Below are 17,339 nucleotides of genomic sequence, written 5' to 3'. Positions count from 1 at the left end.
TCAGCACACACCCCTGCTAACCAGTAAAGGATAATGCACATTGGTGAGCTTGCAGTTCTGCACTCCTGTCCCTCCTTCCTCATGCACAGGGACAGCCTGGGAAAACAGTGCAGGGTCAACTGCAATATCATGAAGGATAATTCTCTGAATGTGTTCACACAATGGCTAAGAAAGGGGCACTTCAGACTCACATAAAACTCAGCTAATGTAAAGATTTGCAGAATGGAACACTTACATAACCCAGTAAGTGGGTGTATTTCAGAGATTCAATCATAATTAATTATAAAAACCAGGAGATATTTTTTTTTAACTGAAATTTAAAGGTCTACCATTATGCTCCAATAGTCTACATTCTAAATGAAAATTATTTCGTGAGGGAACCATCACACTGTCTGAAAGGTTATAGAGATATAAGATATAACACAGTATGCTTGAACAATGAACTTCTCAGCTCAGATCACACAGAAGGCTGATACTAGTGCTAGGTCAAAGCCTAGAGGAGCATTTTGCTCCATGAGGTCCAAAGCACACAGTCAGAAACAAAATGCATTCAAATTCAGCTATTCATTGGGTAGTCACTGTAAACAAAGTCTCCAACGCAGTCTCAGCCTCTGTGGCAGTTGCTTCACTAAAAATAACCCTGGACTACTGCTGAGACAATGCATCACAAGATGATAAACTGCAGATATTGATTATTCACAGGTCAATTAACTACTGGAGCAGGAACCCAGCAGATTTAATTCACTCGAGGAAGAGCAAAAGCAGATATGCAGAAATTAATGGTCTGCTGCTAAAAGTTCATGAACTCTGTTTTCAAGAGACTGGAAAACAGAACAAGGTAAAAGTTCAAGGGATGTCTTCCTATCAACCTTCCCATTATGCGATGAATAAGAAAAAAGCTGATCAATAGTTTTTCACTTGTGGCCGTGACTGCCTGAAGCATACAAAAATAACAGTAGATATACAGCGTTGTATAATGTTGCATTGTGACTGTTTCCACTTGTTTTCAGTTATCTTTTGCAATCAAAAATTTCTATGGAAATAGTGCTAACAATTTCCATAGACTCTTCTAGTTTAGAGTCTATTTCTTCCTGCTTGATAATTCCTTAAAGTTAACTAATTCTGAAAAGATCGGAGACGAAAATCCCAGAATCTTCTTACAGAAGTATCACTTAGTACCCTCATAAAGCCAGTATCAATCATGACTTCCACAAAAGTAGATGCGCTGATCAATCACACCATAAAAAGATCTGACCACTGACTGAACATTGTCCCTACATTAATAACAAATTACAAACACTACATGATGGCTGCCTTCCATTAGGCAGATAAAAGAATGCTTCAGCAAACAGAAAACTGCCAATAAGTGACATATTTAGATGTTTAAGTGGCAGATGGTTCGATATTTTTAATTAATCTGGGAAATGGAGTGATTACAATGGTTAATGAACTGCAGAGTTACAGTGTAGCTAGTACTGCAGATGAATCTGGCTATACCTTAAAAATTAGAATTGTAATTACACGCTATACTTCACATTAATTAATGCTTTCTTTGCAAAACCATTTTTTCTGAATATCATTTCTTAAAACATACTTTGGGCATGATATAGTAAAACAGTCCTGTTCTCTGACCACTGAAATCAGTTACCAATTATAATATTGATCAATTCTGACAACTTCCAAGCATGTGCCATTGGCATGAAATACTATTGCAAAGGAAAGTGACACTGAGGTTATGGAATAAGTGTTATTTGCAAAGAAAGAAAGTAAACTTGACTTACATCTTTATGGATATGAAAACCATGGCACAAACAAATGCCACTGTTAAGAAATGTCATAGCAGAACAAGATAGTAGTGACGTTATGGAATAGTTGTAAAGAAACAATGTAAAAGAACTAGTCGTATCTTCAGCAGCATGATCACTGACTTCTGATTTCCTTGTTTTGGCTGCAACCAGAGAACCGTTTTGTAAGATTGTCTCCAGGATTTTGTACATCAGGTTTAAAGGTGAATAGTTTCTGATCTGCAGCAATTTGAAGCACATCCCATCTTTTGTAGGCACAAAAGCTTCGCGAACATTTCCAAACAATCTGCACGAAGGCCGAAATATTTGGCGCTCGACACCAGACCATTTTTCAACAAAGACAACTTGAAAATCTAGAATAGTGTGGCATCCTGGTTCAGAGAAAGGAAACGTCTTTATAATCACATTGTATTTACTCTAGGATGAGATATAATTCGAGTTTCCTATTCATTGGCTATGAACGGAAGTAACAATTTGTGATTGTTTTTGAACTAATGTGGTTTAAGACCAAAATGGCGACCCATCACAGTTTACACAGGAAATCCATTTTGCCATCTTTTCGTCGCACTGTTGTGGAAGGATACCTTCCAAATTGGGAGTTAGTGGTTTGCGATACAGGCCAAGTATCAGCCATAAGCCGATGACTCAGTGCAGACATAATAATACACCAGCAGCTTGCGAGATAAAAATCCAAAGCAGGTGGGAGTTGACTTGAAACCTGACAGATTTCAGCAGTCGCTGAAGCGAGAGGAAAAGCTGGAATGTTTTTTCCCCAACATGAGGCTCAGAGCACCAACTTGGTTGATGCAAAGCCACAGGTTTTGGCTCTTATCTATTGGCATGGTCCTGCACATTTAGAGCTGATCAGCTACAAGGTGCCCTCTCTCTGTGCCCGCTTGATTTTGGGAAGAAAACAAATCAAGAGAACTACAAGAACATAAGAAAGTTACAAATAAGAGGAGGCAATTTGGCCCATGTAGCCCTTTTGTGGTGAATAAGTAGCAGATGTGAAGGATTCCAGCCACAATGTCATTAAATACATTACTGCAGTAATGTCATGGAGGATATGCTATGAGATTTTCACTCTCAATCATAAAAAAAGTTTCCATCAGAAGTGTAATTCTAAAGTACATTCGTTCCAATTCAAAGTTTCCCACAGATGCTCGAACTTTATAGATAAGGTTGATTTCAAAAACAAAAACAGCAGACCCAACTTAACGTGGTAAATAGCTGCAGTGCCTTAACGTCCCAAAAAAATCTGCTCATCCCAACATTCAAAGGCAAACAGCTTCAGTGTGCGTGGGACCATTTACACTCAGTGAAACAAAGAATGGGGATTTAAAACTCAACCTAACCCCCAAGACCTGTTCTCTTCCATAATTTATTCCCGCTGCATGAGCTGGCCACAATGAAGGAAGGGGGGTAAAGGCGTCACCTTGGGACAGCAGGCCAGGTAGGGACAGCCTGCGGCTCAGGCCTTCGGCCTCCTCCTCTCGGATGTCCCCCAGGCTGGAGCTCTTCTTGCCCTGCATCGACTCCTCAGACCGCATCTGCTCCTCCCTGGTCTCTTTGCTCCCCTCCAGCGGCGCCGCCAAGCTGCCCCCAGAGGGGTAATAGTAGTTCATCACCTTCTTCAGAGAGAGGGCCTCGTAGGTGGAAGCCACCCTCTCCCCCACAGCAGAGGCACAGGACACCACCAGGCTGTTGAGGGTGGAGCCCACGGTAGTCACGGGGGGCGCGGCCTCTAGGTCTGCAGGGCCATCCGAGAGCTGCCAGTCAGAGGACACGGGTTACAACGACGCAAAACTACAGCAGAGGCAAAGTCAGACACTTCCACACTCCTTCCATCATATTACACTAGGGTGCTCCACTTCTGGTGGCCTCTTTGCCCCTCCGAGAAGACAAAACCCGTCTCTGCCCTCATCAGCGAGAGTTTACCAAGACATTTTACGCTTCCGGTGCCTTGGCAAATTGTTTGCCTCCTTCCAGCGATGTCCCAAGTTGTAGAAATCCAAATGAGGTCCAAACTTTTTTTTGTTAAGTGTAGCTAGGTGGGTCCCTTTCTAGGCCATAAAGGCTCATGGGGAATGGGGTACAAAGGCCACCATTTTTCTTGACCATCCGACACTGGAGGTGGAGGTGATGTGGTCAGCGTCACACTCAGGCCAGCCTATTACCCCCAGAAGGATTAACCCCCGGTACTCATTTGGAAAGCAGGCTGAGTGGAACTGGGAGCCATCTGGAAGGAATTAGAGCAAGCTACATCATTTGCCCCCTACCTGGGATTGAACCCGGGACCTTCCGGTCAGGAGTTAGATGCCCTTGCTGTCTGAGCTACCACGGCTCTTTTTAAGTGTAGTCACCCCCAAAAAAAGCATTGTCAATTAAAAGCTGATATTCACCCTGAACACCCGAGGGAGAAAACAAGCTACAGTAAATGTGAGCAAAAATGGCAAAGCAAAATGATACAAGGAGTAAGTCCCTTTGCGAGGCCCTGTAAATTTGTCCCCTCTGGAGCGAGACAGGGACCACTACAACACCAAAGTTCAAACTGCTGCGCAATACGTTTAATGTTCTTCTTAAAAAACAAATAATGCTAAACGGTTCCTTGAAGTCATATGGATCAATAATAATTCATCAGGTCATGACGGAAAATACGTCACGATTAAAGGTAGATGAACTGTACAGCTTAATAGACCTTCAAACAAAATACCTAACTCTAATTTTAATACCCTTTAAATTTCAATCTTATTTACAGCCCAAAAGCAGCAGCTCATCAAAATGACCGCCCTGGGCTGGCATACTGACCTGAGAGCTATTAACACTGGGGTCCTGGGAGGCTTGTTGTGTCACGGAGTGGTCAGACAGCCGTTTCAAGTACTCCTCGAATGCCTGATCATTGGGGTACGGGGAATTCCTCGCCCACAAGCCCGCCTTCTTATCTGATTCTTCTGAGGAGTCTTCCTCTTTAGAGGGTTCAGTCTGCGGTTTGGTCTCCGCCGCTGGAAGTCCTTCATCGGCTTCAGAGTCTTGCTGACTTGGCGTTTCTTCTGGAGAGTTCTGGGAGAGGGGGGGAGGAAGAGGGCCGTACAGGGCAGGTTCTGAAGGCGACTTCCTCAGCTGCTGCGTGGGAGAGGCCTGCCTGCCCTCCCCATCCGCCAGCTCCACTCCCAGAGGGCAGTAGTGGCTGTCCGAGATGATGACGTGGTCCTCCTTGTCCGTCATGGTGATGAGGAGCTGGTTGCAGTTTTTGCATTTGTCCGGGGGGGGGCGGGCCTCCTGGGGTGGGGGGCAGCGGACGAGGGCAAGGCTGTGGAACGCCCCGCACGCCACCTGCAGCACGTGCCGCCCGGCCAGGTGCTCCACCTTCTGGGGCCTGCAGACCGGGAAGACGCTGGTGACCAGGCCTAGCTGGCACCCGCTGCCCCAGGCCCACACCTCCCGGTGGGCCGACAGGGCCAGTGTGTGCTGCTCTCCGCACGCCAGCTCGGCGATCCGGATGAGCTGCGGGGGGCTGGTGTCGGGGTCGGCGATGGGAACCGCCGTCGGCTCGGGGACTGGGCTTCTGCTAGCCACGCCACACTGGCCGGAAGAGTTCTCTCCCCACATGTACACGGCGCCCTGCTCGGAGACTGCCCCGCTATGGAAGCTCCCGGCTGCCACAGAGACAATTTTCTGGCCTGACAGGGCCTGCTCCAGCACGGGGACTGCCCTGTCAGCGGCCGAGCCTGGTTTCCAAGACAGCTCCCCAAAACTGTACACCTCGCCACCTGAGGAGCACATAATAAAGACATCAATCACGGCTGGAGGAATGTATTAAACCAACAGTTTACGAATAACAACCTTCTTTATCGTGTGGAGCTGCTCTTTGGCTCAAGTAAAGAGTGTGGATCTCAAAGATAAGTTCAAGTTCACATTTATTCGTCATTCCAGCCATATACAAGCACACAGTGGAACGAAATAGCGTTCCTCCTGGCCCATGGCACAAATACAGGCAGGACAGACAGGACACTGTAGACAGGATACACATAGTGCAAAGGGCAGATAATGCAAATCACAAGGCAATCCGTAATACAATTTACACAACACACTGGGGGGGATTTAAACCCTGTTTCTTGAATTGGGGTGGGTGTGAGTAGACTCCAGGGTGTTGAGGAGCCTGACAGCCTGTGGGAAGAAGCTGTTACAGAGTCTGGTAGAGCTAGCCCGTACACTGCGATATCTTTTCCCAGATGGCAAGAGGGCAAAGAGTTTATGGGAGGGGTCATCTACTATACTGGAGGCCATGGGTAAGAAGGGTTTGTGATAGGTGAAAGAAATGGAAGGCTCCAATGATCTTTTCAGCTGTTTCCACAATTCGTTGCAGGGTCTTGCGCTCTGAAGCGCTGCAATTCCCCAACCAAGCAGTGACACGGCCGGTCAAGTTGCTCGCGGTGGTGCTTCTATAGAAAGAAATGCTCTTAAAGAGCGCGTACAGGGTGATTATCGGGGCCTGACTGACATCACGTTAACGTGACAAGCGATCAGTGGTTTCGACAACCCCCTGCTGTGGACGGGCCTCACCTTCGGCCAGCAGTACGCCATGGCGTGTGCCCAGGGCAGCCTGCAGGACAGGCTTGGACAGAAGGATTCTGTGAGGCGTGAGCCCACAGGAGTAGCCCTTCCAGGTATGGAGCAAACCTCTCTCCCCGGGGTCTTCCTCCTCCCTAGATTAGAAAAAAACAAAATGTGATGTTGAGAAAAGAAAAAAAAAACAGCATAAAGAATAACAGCAGTGATCACCATCTAATGCATTAAAATGTGTGTTAGAAGGGTAAAACATTTGAGAAGCTCTTACTCTGATCCTAATGCACATCGAACCCCCGCAAGAATACATATGATTTGACAGAAGCTGCGGGGGGGAATTCAAATACAGATGTTGACAAGCCTTACAGGATTTTTTTAGAACTAAATTTGCCTCTCTGTGCATGAGGAAAAAACTCACAACTTGTTTTGACAACCGCTTGATTTCAATATATTTTTTTCGCAAAACATTTGCTAGAAAAACCATTTCTCCTTGAAATATTTGGTTTGGAGACATTCAACACTTACACTGTCAAAAAATGTTTGGTGACATTGGTGCATATTACCCCTTTAATTAACAAATCTGATTGCTTTAATGGGGATTTTTTAGTCATATTTTGCCTGTAACTCTTTTAGAGCTCTTGTATATAATCGGATGTCCTTAGCGATGGTATTGCTACCTTGTGATTTTGTAATTCTAAAATACCAGATATTCTGTGTTTATCACCTTGGTAGCGTTCTACTCACCTCTTTTCCTGCTGGTCCATTATAATGGTCTCTCCATGTCAATACCACTGCAGGTCAGTTCTCGGCATCAGCTCTGTGCAGAGCAGGACAGGCTGTGAGTTGATGTACTCTGGCAAGCTGTTACAGTAATAGTTGGAGCAGGCTGCTATAAAACAGAAAGCAAACTAATAATTAATGTCTACTGAGTGCTCGTGTCATGTACACTGTTACTGCATTTGTCTATCACACAAAGCCACCACACGGTTCTCCCTATCCTTACGAGATACAGTATACAAGACTGGACAAGGTCACTCGTACAAATCATTTCTCCAGCTAAAGACACTGACAGCAACTCCCCTTGTGCCATGTTTAAAGTGAGTGTAACAGACCCAGCTTTCTCTGTAAGCCAATTTAACCATTATTTTGGTTACTATAGTATTAAATACTAGTATTTATAGACACAGAAATGACTATGCATTCTAAAAATGACCAGCTTCTAAAAGTCCCACTGCAGCACAGAAAATCATTATCCAATCATTAGTTTTACATTCAGACCAGATGAATGGACGATTTAATCAGTACTAAACTGTAGAACAGTCACAGACAATTCTCCAATTAATTTATTGCAAATGTGCACATTGAAGAAGCTGAATGTCAAAATGTCTTATATTCAAAGACAGAATCTATTCGTCTCAAACAGAGGAGACTGCAAGCAGACTCAGTACAGGTATGTCAATTCTTGAAAGGTACTGCCCAAATCAACCATGATTTCTGCTTTTAAAAAAGCACACAGGAGTACAACAACTAAGGAGGAATGCAGTATATACATTCAACATATATTCCCCAGAGTTTTGTAGCAAACTAATGAGCAAAATAGGCTGAATAGACTCCTCTCATTTACAATCTTTCTTTTGTCTATATATTCAAGATGTAATGTTATGCAAATATGCCATGGACAAAAGAATTACAATGTATGAACACAAATTTGCTGTTTCTGTGATTTCAAATAATTACCTATTTTTCCTAGGTTCTGGAATATGGGAGGAAACCAAACACAAGGAGAACATCCAAACACCTTGCATACAGCACCCCAGGTCTGGAACTGAACCCAAGGCTCCAGTGCTGTGAAGCAGCAATGCTGAAAACATTGTGCCACCCCTCAGATAATTATCTCATATATAATTAGTGACAAACAGGCCCTTCAGAACTTTGGCCTAGCACCCATAATGAAAGTCAATGACTTTAATACTGAAGCACTGATGAAATACTGTACTTTGCCAAGTAACATGTACAGTGCAGTCTATAAGTATTTGAACAGTGACAGAATTTTTGTTGTGTTGGCTCTGTTCTCCAGCACACTGGATTTGAAATGAAACAATGACTATGAGGTTAAAGTGCAGAATGTCAGCTTTAATTCGAGGGTATTTACGTCTATATTGGGTGAACCATATCAGAATCACAGCCCTCTTTATACATCGTCCTCCCATTTTAGGGGATCAAAAGTAATTAAAAGTTAACTCATAGTCATTGTTCCATTTCAAATCCAATGTGCTGGAGTGTATTACGGACTGCACTGTATGTATTAAACAGCCTTTACCACTTTTCTGTCAACTTCCATTATTTCAAAGATATAGAAGCTCTTAAAGGCATTTGGCCACTTAAAAGATTTAGACTAACGTCTAAAAAGATCAAGGGTAAGGAAGTAAATGGTATTTGATGTTTTTTTAAACAAAAACTGATAAGAACATTATTCAATATTTTTGTCAATGCCACTAGTATTTGACTGTCCTAATCTAACATTGTAAGCCTTATATCGAGAAAACTTTGGAGTCTTATTTTCCACTATAGGTGAAAAATAAATTATTACTGAGAGGGCATACTGGCACTGTCTCAAAGGGTTTCTCAGAATTTGGCAGGAACAGGCCTACATGCCTCATCATCATCTGGGCAATTTATTTACGTACATTTACTCTTGAGCTCTGTCTTTTGAGAGATAATAAGGATTAAACCAATAAAACATCCAGTTATAGCTTATTAAATAAGATTTGTTTACATCCACAACAACCTTATAATTTCACTTTCAATGATATGATTAAATTATTCCAGCATATAATTCTTGGAGCAAACTTAGTCCATAGTTTCTATATGATACCACTCATTTTCCAGGCTTCCTCGGTTAGAAATCCCACAGCACTGTAAGCAGAATATTTATATTTATTATTAACATTCATTAACTTGGATACCTTCATCCTTTATGGCATACATTCAAAACAATGGCTGTACTATAAAAATGTACAGTGCAAAATTGGCACAAATTAGCGTTGAATTTTAATTAGAAATGCAACACGATACAATTAGCAGCACATTGTCTCCAGAACCTGTGATAACCAAAATAAACGTGAAATCCATTTTCACACCTGCTAAGGCTGTTAGCTGCGTTTGTTACGCTTTGAAGGAAAAAAATCAAATTGTAAAAAAAACTAAGAACTTCACAAGCTGAACAGAGGCAACTGCAAATCATGCAAGAACTGTAGCGAGTTACACAACATGCAAGCCAAAGTAAAGACATAGGTTAATGGGAAAAACCCTTAGAAGAAGCTAGTTGTTTAAAGGCATCAGCTGAATTAAGAAAACTTAATGTGTTCAGAAAACCTGCAATGTACTTTTGCAAATACACATCCCAATATCTCCCATGCCAACACCCAACCTGCTGGAGAAACCAGCATAAGCCTTATCAGTCACCTTTGATCATGGAACTCAATTACGATGATGGGGTTTTCCAGAATCGTCTTGAAACTTGAAACTCACACCTTTGTTCGGCTGTTTTTTTTTTCCTGTCTAAAAACACCTCTGGTACAAGGTTGACCCACAACCAGAAAAACTGTTCAGAAGGATTAGGCTCCCGTTTGACTATTGAATGCATGCGCAAAAACGGGTTATTTTTTAAAATAACCTTTATTACATCACACAACACAATAAAATCTTAGAAGTCATAATGAAGCAAAGGAAACACTATTATCCGGTTACAATGACGCACTCAAATGAAATTATCAGGAATATACAGTACAGTATAGACTGCTTTCTAAAAAAAAAATTGGTGTGGATGATGCAGCTGTTTTTAACCCATTTTCTAATGAAACTTAGGACTCACAGCAACATGAGTGAGGACTGATTGATGATGAATGGAACACGTCTCCAACAAAAGGCAATAATATACTACATATGATCTCTCTGGGGTTTAGATTAAGATGAAAACCTAAAAAGTTCATTTCCAATCACATGTATTCTAATAATCAATAAACACAGTAAGGCAATAAATTATCTTAACTAGAGACCCTCCCAAGGGATTCACAATCCCTCTAGAAAAACAAGAAAGCCAGATGAGATGTGATCAAACTCCATTTATTTATAACAAATATGCATTGCAATCTCCAATTTTAGATGTCTACTGTAACTTCATCTTATTATACTTCCAGGTTTTTTTGCTCTCAGCTACAATCACTGCTCTTTTTCCAATACTAGGGTGTCTGATCTTACCGGTAAGGATTCCTATAGAGAGAGACATCTGCTAAGCAAACAAGTAATGAAGAATAGGAAATAATCACAGGATGAGTACGCTGAAGATAGCCACTTCAGAAGTACAACTGAAATAGGCCACAGTACACATGGGATTGCTGTATAAATACCTGGCTACCTATCTAAATGATTCTTATTTATCATGTTTAGAAACTGAAATTAAATCCCTGCAAAGGAACAGCAGCTATTGTATGTGCTCTTTACATGAGTTTGTTTCCACTGCAGGGGTGTTCTGGAATACACTCTTTTCCTGGCCCCTGGACCCACAGTGCCGATGAACCTGTCTGTTTTTCTCCGGCAGCCATCTTAGATTGTTTTTGTTTGACTACTTTCAGCTGACTCACCCTGCCTAATTGAAAAGATAGGCTAAAAGGTCCTGTATATCACCGAACACTGCATTAAAATTTCATGTTTAGGCTTTCTGTAAGGATTCTGACTTGAGCCCTGAAAAAATGAGTTCTCCAGGATTCTTACACTGCCTTAAGACACAACAAGTTGATGATGTTGGTTTACCACGTTTCCTACTGAATACAGGACTTACAATCAACAACAGCACTGAACACATTTGTTTTGCTAACAAAGAAGTCTAATTTCCTCAAGATCATCTTAAACATAAGCTGCTTCATTTTATACTAGAGCTGTGATCAAGATTTCAATTTGTGGATTTAGGATTGGAATATACACTGTAGCACGTTCCGTAAGTGTTAATTGCAGGTAATAGTGCGGATATTTTTCAGATATTGAGAAAACCTGGACTTTCCTCAAGCATACAACACCAAATCACTATAATTTTTAGATTATTCGGAAAACACACAGCCCCACTTTTAAATACACAAGGAGTTCATAATGGCGTAATAAATTTTAATGTATTTTTTTTTTGGAGGGGGACATGATTTTCACAAAACTAAATGCAAAAGCACTAATGAAGAACCCCAACATGTCTTGCACTGTAGAAGTTGCTGTGGTGGAGGCACTAATGGAGTCGGCAGCTCTTATCCTATGATTATCCAAAATCTGCTTGTTCCAAGAGGGTTAGGAAACCACCCTGAAACCAATCACAGACATACTGTGTGCAAAATGGGAATGATAGTACAAGACCACTCTTCTCTAAAGAGCAGACATTGGAAATGGACAGCGTGCCATTCCAACAGACACACTGACACTGGAGAATTCTTGCATGACTGCATCACACCCTATAGGCAGCTCCCAATAGGTAAAATTGATCGAAAAGAACTGAAATAGACATGGACTAAGGATAGGCCCATCTACATAGGACAGCCTCTTCTACCTACCCTCAATAAAACACTTCCCAAAAAACAACACCAAGCTAGGATTGTTCACAAGCAAGCAGCAGAAGTTGTGGCGTTCAGTGATGGACGGATTGTGTGTATGGGACCTAACATATCCTTTATTGCTGAGTGTGGTGAGGTCTGTGCTTTGAACTACTGTACGCTCACTTAATAACGTTTATTCATCTGGTTCAGGCGAAAGGGTCTCTTGAGTGGGTGGCAGGCGCGTGCTTCTGAGCTCCAGACAAAAGAGTTCACTTTCACCGAGACCCTGCTTGTCTTCTGCTGAATGAGAGCAATGTGGCAACTTACTGCCCATTTTACACTGTTCTATACTGCAACTGGATAAACGGTTGTTGAGATTTGCTTGACATACATATCATGAATAGCACACTGTTCCTTAGCGCCCATGCTTTGTACAAGTTCCTATTTGTGTTGAAGGTTGTTCGGAAATAGCATAGGGAACCTACACAGTCTTCCAATAACCCACAATTCTGACAAAGAAACTGGAATAAGACTTGTTCTATACAAGAGAAACCCCTCTTGTTCTCTTTTGTAGTATGCTTGCTTACAATTAAAGGTGTCTACAAAGTGTCTATGGGAAGTTGTAAAGTGGTACATTCTGCGCAGCAAATACAGTGCTTGTTATTCCTGACCCAAAACAGCTGATATCCTGCACTAAAAATACAAAAAATATATAAAAACGTACATATGCATGAACATAATTTCAGTCCGTCCGATCCTCCCTTACAGTTATTATTAAAGTTAGAACTGACACACTAAAAGTGTTTTGATTATATAGTAAGAATCATGCCTATTGCTTATAACTTAAAATTCGGAGATGACACAGTAAACTTCTCAGGATGCCATTCCTCGAGTCTTAGCCTCAGTGAAATCTCACCTTTCACACACACTGTTCACTACGTCTGCTTTACCTAAAGGCAAAGTATAAATATGTGTATTGGCTGCTGCTACTATTTATATTTTAAAAATGTAGCCTGATGTTTTAGCATAGATAGGCTTGTTAAGCAAGTTTCAACATCTGAACTCCTTACCTTTAATATGAATGTTGGGAGACCATGATCTGTATTTTAAACACTGTGTGCAGCAATCTCTGCTGACCTTGTTCCTTCAAAAACAAGTGTATCATGCACAATGCTGTCACAAAATTGAAGAATATGCACATATTCTTATGCAACATATATGCAATATTTGAAATAGTAACAACATCAGTGATAACGTTGTGAAGGCACAGTAACACGTTTTAAACGTCTGTTTTTGTACTACAAACTGAGTAAAAAAACGACTGGGTAAGAAAGAGATACAGTAAATGCCCAAGACTAAAAGAAACAGTAGTTTTTAGAGAGAAGAAAAAAGATTTTGAAATATTTTAATTATATTCAGTCTTTACTAGTCTATGGTCTATTACAGAAAACAGCCTATAGGGAAAAACGCGTTAGAATGCATCCATATAAATACGCTTTGGAAATCAATATTTCAAAACCCACATCCAGGGACCCCAGGCAGTGGTACTGTATATACCAACTCCCCCTCATGAAATCTGAACTTTCTAACTCAAAGCCCTATCATGCACAGGCAAAATAAAGCGGACAACCCGGACAGCACATACAGTAGTTGTCATTGGCCTGGTATCAATGACAGGACGTACTGGTATAACTTAATCCCTAATCAAAATTGACTTATTGGCTAGTTTTAAGACAGAGTCAATTCGTGTTTAGCATCCAAGTGAAAAACGTCTTTAGTAATTATAACTCAGAGCTAATTTGAGTATCAGGTTAAATCTGATGTGCAGGTAGAGCAACGCAAATCATACAGTACATCTTACATTACATATACACGGTTGCACGGTTTTGTATCCTCACCAGCGTGACAGCTTGTTTGATAACCGACGCTAATGGAGATCCCTTAACTTCGTGTTTGTTTCACCCAGAATTTCACGAAAAGGCAGGTTTTTTTTTATTACAAAATACTTCCATGTTCAGAACATGACATCTTACTTACAAAGAGGGGTTACATTGATGCGTCCCGTGTCATTCCTGCTCCAGGTAAACAGATTGGTCCTGGGTTCTTCCAAATTACTCTTTCAAGTAAAGCTGATTTCAAAGACTACCGAAAGTGAAGCTGGTCACAGCCGATATTGCAATGCAATTCTGAGAAATAGCGAAGAGGTTAAGCAAACAAGACTGGTTTCAGATGTAGCCGATGCAACAACGGAAAGCACAAAGGTTCAAACTGCACACGTCCGATTAGCCTTTTTTAAACGACTTTTTCAATTTCGAGTCCAAGCAATGTCTCTGCCATTTCAGAAATACCTTTAGAGCGCGCATCAAAAAGCTGGGGAATTTTCTTCCGTAAGAATGTAGCGCCTTTACAGAGTCCATGCTCATCTTTCATTGCTTGAAAATCTGGTTCACGACAGCACATTGCGTGATTTCTATCCCGTTCATAATAGAAATGAAAAATCTACCTACTAGGAAAAAGTTTAAAAGAACCCCTTACTGCTTCTGAAATCTTTTCCAACTGACCTCCTAATATCTCTGTCTTCTATGCCGTTCTATTCAATTACCAAAACTTTTTTTTAATCTTAAAGGCTTAAAAGGAACTGCTGTAGGGGTGAAGTTGGGGGACGAGTGAGGGGCGTTTGAAAAGATGTGCGCAGAGCTGTAGGCGTCCAGCGTGCTTTTTATATGTACAGTACTGTGTATACAGTATGTATTGTGTTTTGCCGTTGGTTCTGAAAAAGCACATTGGGTCGACCTTGTCAATGTTAATGTCAGATGCCCTCTAAGGTTTCTCTGCTCATGACCAAAAAAATGGTTCTGTCAGCACTGGACATTGCTTTTAACATTAGATTTTATCTGGCTGTTCTTTCCTGGACTGATTCTAGAAATTTCTGTTCTAAATGGCCAAGGATTGCGGCAGCTAGGTTAATCTGATATTTGGACAATAGTTTCTAAGGAGATATTGTTTTATTCTTCACATGTGCACAAACCAAATCATTTCACATCAGGAATAACTTTAGTACTATTTCTGTGATCTCTTTCCAGGACAAGAATAGCCATTCTGTATCATGTGAACCAATACTGAGCACATTTTCTAAGAGGATAGCAGATGCTCCTAGTCTTGTTCTGTCTTAAATCTTTCAATATACTGTGTATGTTAGATAAAGCATACAGTAAATAGTAGTTAATTCCACATTGAAAAGTACAAAGAAAAAGTAAAATACACAGAGTTTCAGCTGTGGATTATTCTTTGTGTGTAAATTACACATTGGTATTTTTGGAGCTGTTGTAGTAAACAATGTTTACTACATTGTGATTAAATTACTCTCTAAACAGCTGAAGAAGGACCATTGTCTGAAATGTCCTGAAACAAATTCCTGTATAGACAGATAATGCACTTCAAAGGAAAAGAATAGCACAAGTAAAATGTTTCATATTGTTTATGAAGAAAGATCTTTAATGATCTCAAAAATAAAATGCAAGTTTACAACTGAAACCACTATTAAGAATATTTCAATTCAAAGTTGATTGCGAATAAATGTATCACCAAAGAAAGATATTTCACATGCACATGCAAGAACTCAGACATATAAGAGAAAAGGGCCACATCATAATAGGAGCAGGAAGTAGCCAGATGATTCAACAGTTTAAGAAATGAAATACAACATATTCTAATTTACAGTATGTCCAATGCATCAAACTATAAAGCAGCTAGATCATCAAAAGGCAGAAACAGGCATGAGAGCCCATGTAAAGCAATCCTGAAATAAGATAATAATTGTTCTGTGGGTTAACAGACCCTGATTTTCCCTTATTTTGGATCAATGTTAATTTACTCGAGCTGTGGCAGGTCAGTCCTTGGGGAGACTTAACCTTCCACTAGAGGTGGCATTTTATAAATAAACACACCAGGTGGTAACTAGTTAATTAATGAGATTATTGGCAGTGGCGCTAGCATGGCTTAATTATTGGAATATTTGGGTTTTAAAAGGCCTTATGGCAGTGGAGTCTTTCTGGTGGAAAGAATGGCAAAATCTGCAAAAATGCCTTGTCCAGTATTACTACAGTGATTTTTGTAATGTGTTTAGATCCCAGGAAAGAAAAACTTGGGCAGAGATTAAAACAAAATCCTTCTTGGAATGGTCTAGATGAAAAAGGAGTCATTGTTTTTCTTATGGTGACAATGATCCCAAGTCACTTCAAACCACTATACTATTTCAAACATTTGCATCATGTGATTGTAAATATATTCCTAGGATTTAGCAGCTCAAATAAATAGTGGGGCCAGTAATCTTTGTTGTGTTTTTAACATCTCAAATATGTAGTGGATACTGCAATGTGGAACGTGAACCATCTTATTTGAAAACAGGCCTGTCGTTTCGAACATTGAATATTTGAATAATTTTTCGGGCAACGAAAAAAGAGGCAGTATCACATCTCAAAGCGTTCTTGCAAATTGCTCTCAAGTTACTCTGCAAATTCGGAATAATCTGTAAACTATGGCTTCTTAGCCAGGTTTGCTGTTTCCTTCAACACAATACTAACAAGTACACGCTATCGTACCTCTTGGGAGCCACCTTTTCCACAGCATTGTGAGGAGAAGTCATACAGTAGTTTACCATTACTTCACAGTCCTCAGGAATATTTGAAAATACCATCTGCTGGCCCATCCTCACTATTGTGGGCCTCCTTTACAGAATATCCAACCATCCTTTTTATAACCATTTTCTCCAAAAACAGGGTTGTGGGTTGGTAAGCATCGGGCACAAGGCAGGGTACACCCTGGATGGGATGCCAGTCCATCACAGGGCTTGGACAGATACAGACACATACACATTAATTCCAGGTCCAGTTTTCTCAGAAGCCAATTAACCTACCAGTACGTCTTTGGTCTATGGGAGGAAATGCACACAGGGGGAGTGACTGTACACAGACAGCACCCAAGGAATTGAATCCAGGGCCCCAGCACTGTAAGGCAGCAATACTAACATCTTTTATTTTTAATTATAGCATCAAACATTCTCTAATTTATAGATAAACAAAGACATGGAAAGTCATTAACCAGCATCTACCCTTAAGATCAAAGATGTTTATTCAGTGCCAGTACAGGAGTCGTTTCTGAGTCCTGAGACTGAAACCACAGTGGGAAAAGCAGGGTTTGAAATAGAATCCTGGACCTGGGTGCGAACAAAAGGTATATGGGAATCCTAGACTTAGAAATTATCATGACTTGTAGTGGACATTTCTGTCCCATACTCTTATAATACTGTACTTTTAATTGCATGGCTACAGCCACAACCCTCACCAAGACATTAATAATGCAACTACACTAATATAACCTTCTACCATATTAGGCT

At 40.9% G+C, this 17,339-nt stretch overlaps 1 protein-coding gene across 6 annotated transcripts in view; it reads right to left on the bottom strand.

The window, feature by feature from the left end:
- als2b (alsin Rho guanine nucleotide exchange factor ALS2 b) overlaps nt 1-14,180 on the bottom strand; it is a 58,835-nt gene extending 44,655 nt beyond the window's left edge. For 2 of the 6 annotated variants that reach the window (XM_015359364.2, XM_015359368.2), the window contains exons 1-6: nt 13,982-14,180; nt 13,015-13,088; nt 7,116-7,260; nt 6,369-6,511; nt 4,614-5,575; nt 3,241-3,574 (exon numbers count right to left, since the gene is read on the bottom strand). In XM_015359364.2, coding sequence (XP_015214850.2) covers nt 3,241-3,574; nt 4,614-5,575; nt 6,369-6,511; nt 7,116-7,135 — 1,459 coding nt within the window. In that variant the 5' untranslated portion in view covers nt 7,136-7,260; nt 13,015-13,088; nt 13,982-14,180. The remainder of the gene's footprint in view (nt 1-3,240; nt 3,575-4,613; nt 5,576-6,368; nt 6,512-7,115; nt 7,261-13,014; nt 13,089-13,981) is intronic. The other 4 variants (XM_069196325.1, XM_015359367.2, XM_015359365.2 and 1 more) reach the window with 4 other exon arrangements.
- Nucleotides 14,181-17,339: the final 3,159 nt, after the last annotated feature.

Source organism: Lepisosteus oculatus, chromosome 12, assembly GCF_040954835.1.
Source record: "Lepisosteus oculatus isolate fLepOcu1 chromosome 12, fLepOcu1.hap2, whole genome shotgun sequence".
In the NCBI taxonomy this organism is placed as follows: domain Eukaryota; kingdom Metazoa; phylum Chordata; class Actinopteri; order Semionotiformes; family Lepisosteidae; genus Lepisosteus; species Lepisosteus oculatus.
Note: the sequence above shows the minus strand (reverse complement) of the source record. Positions and strands in the feature narration are given on the sequence as shown.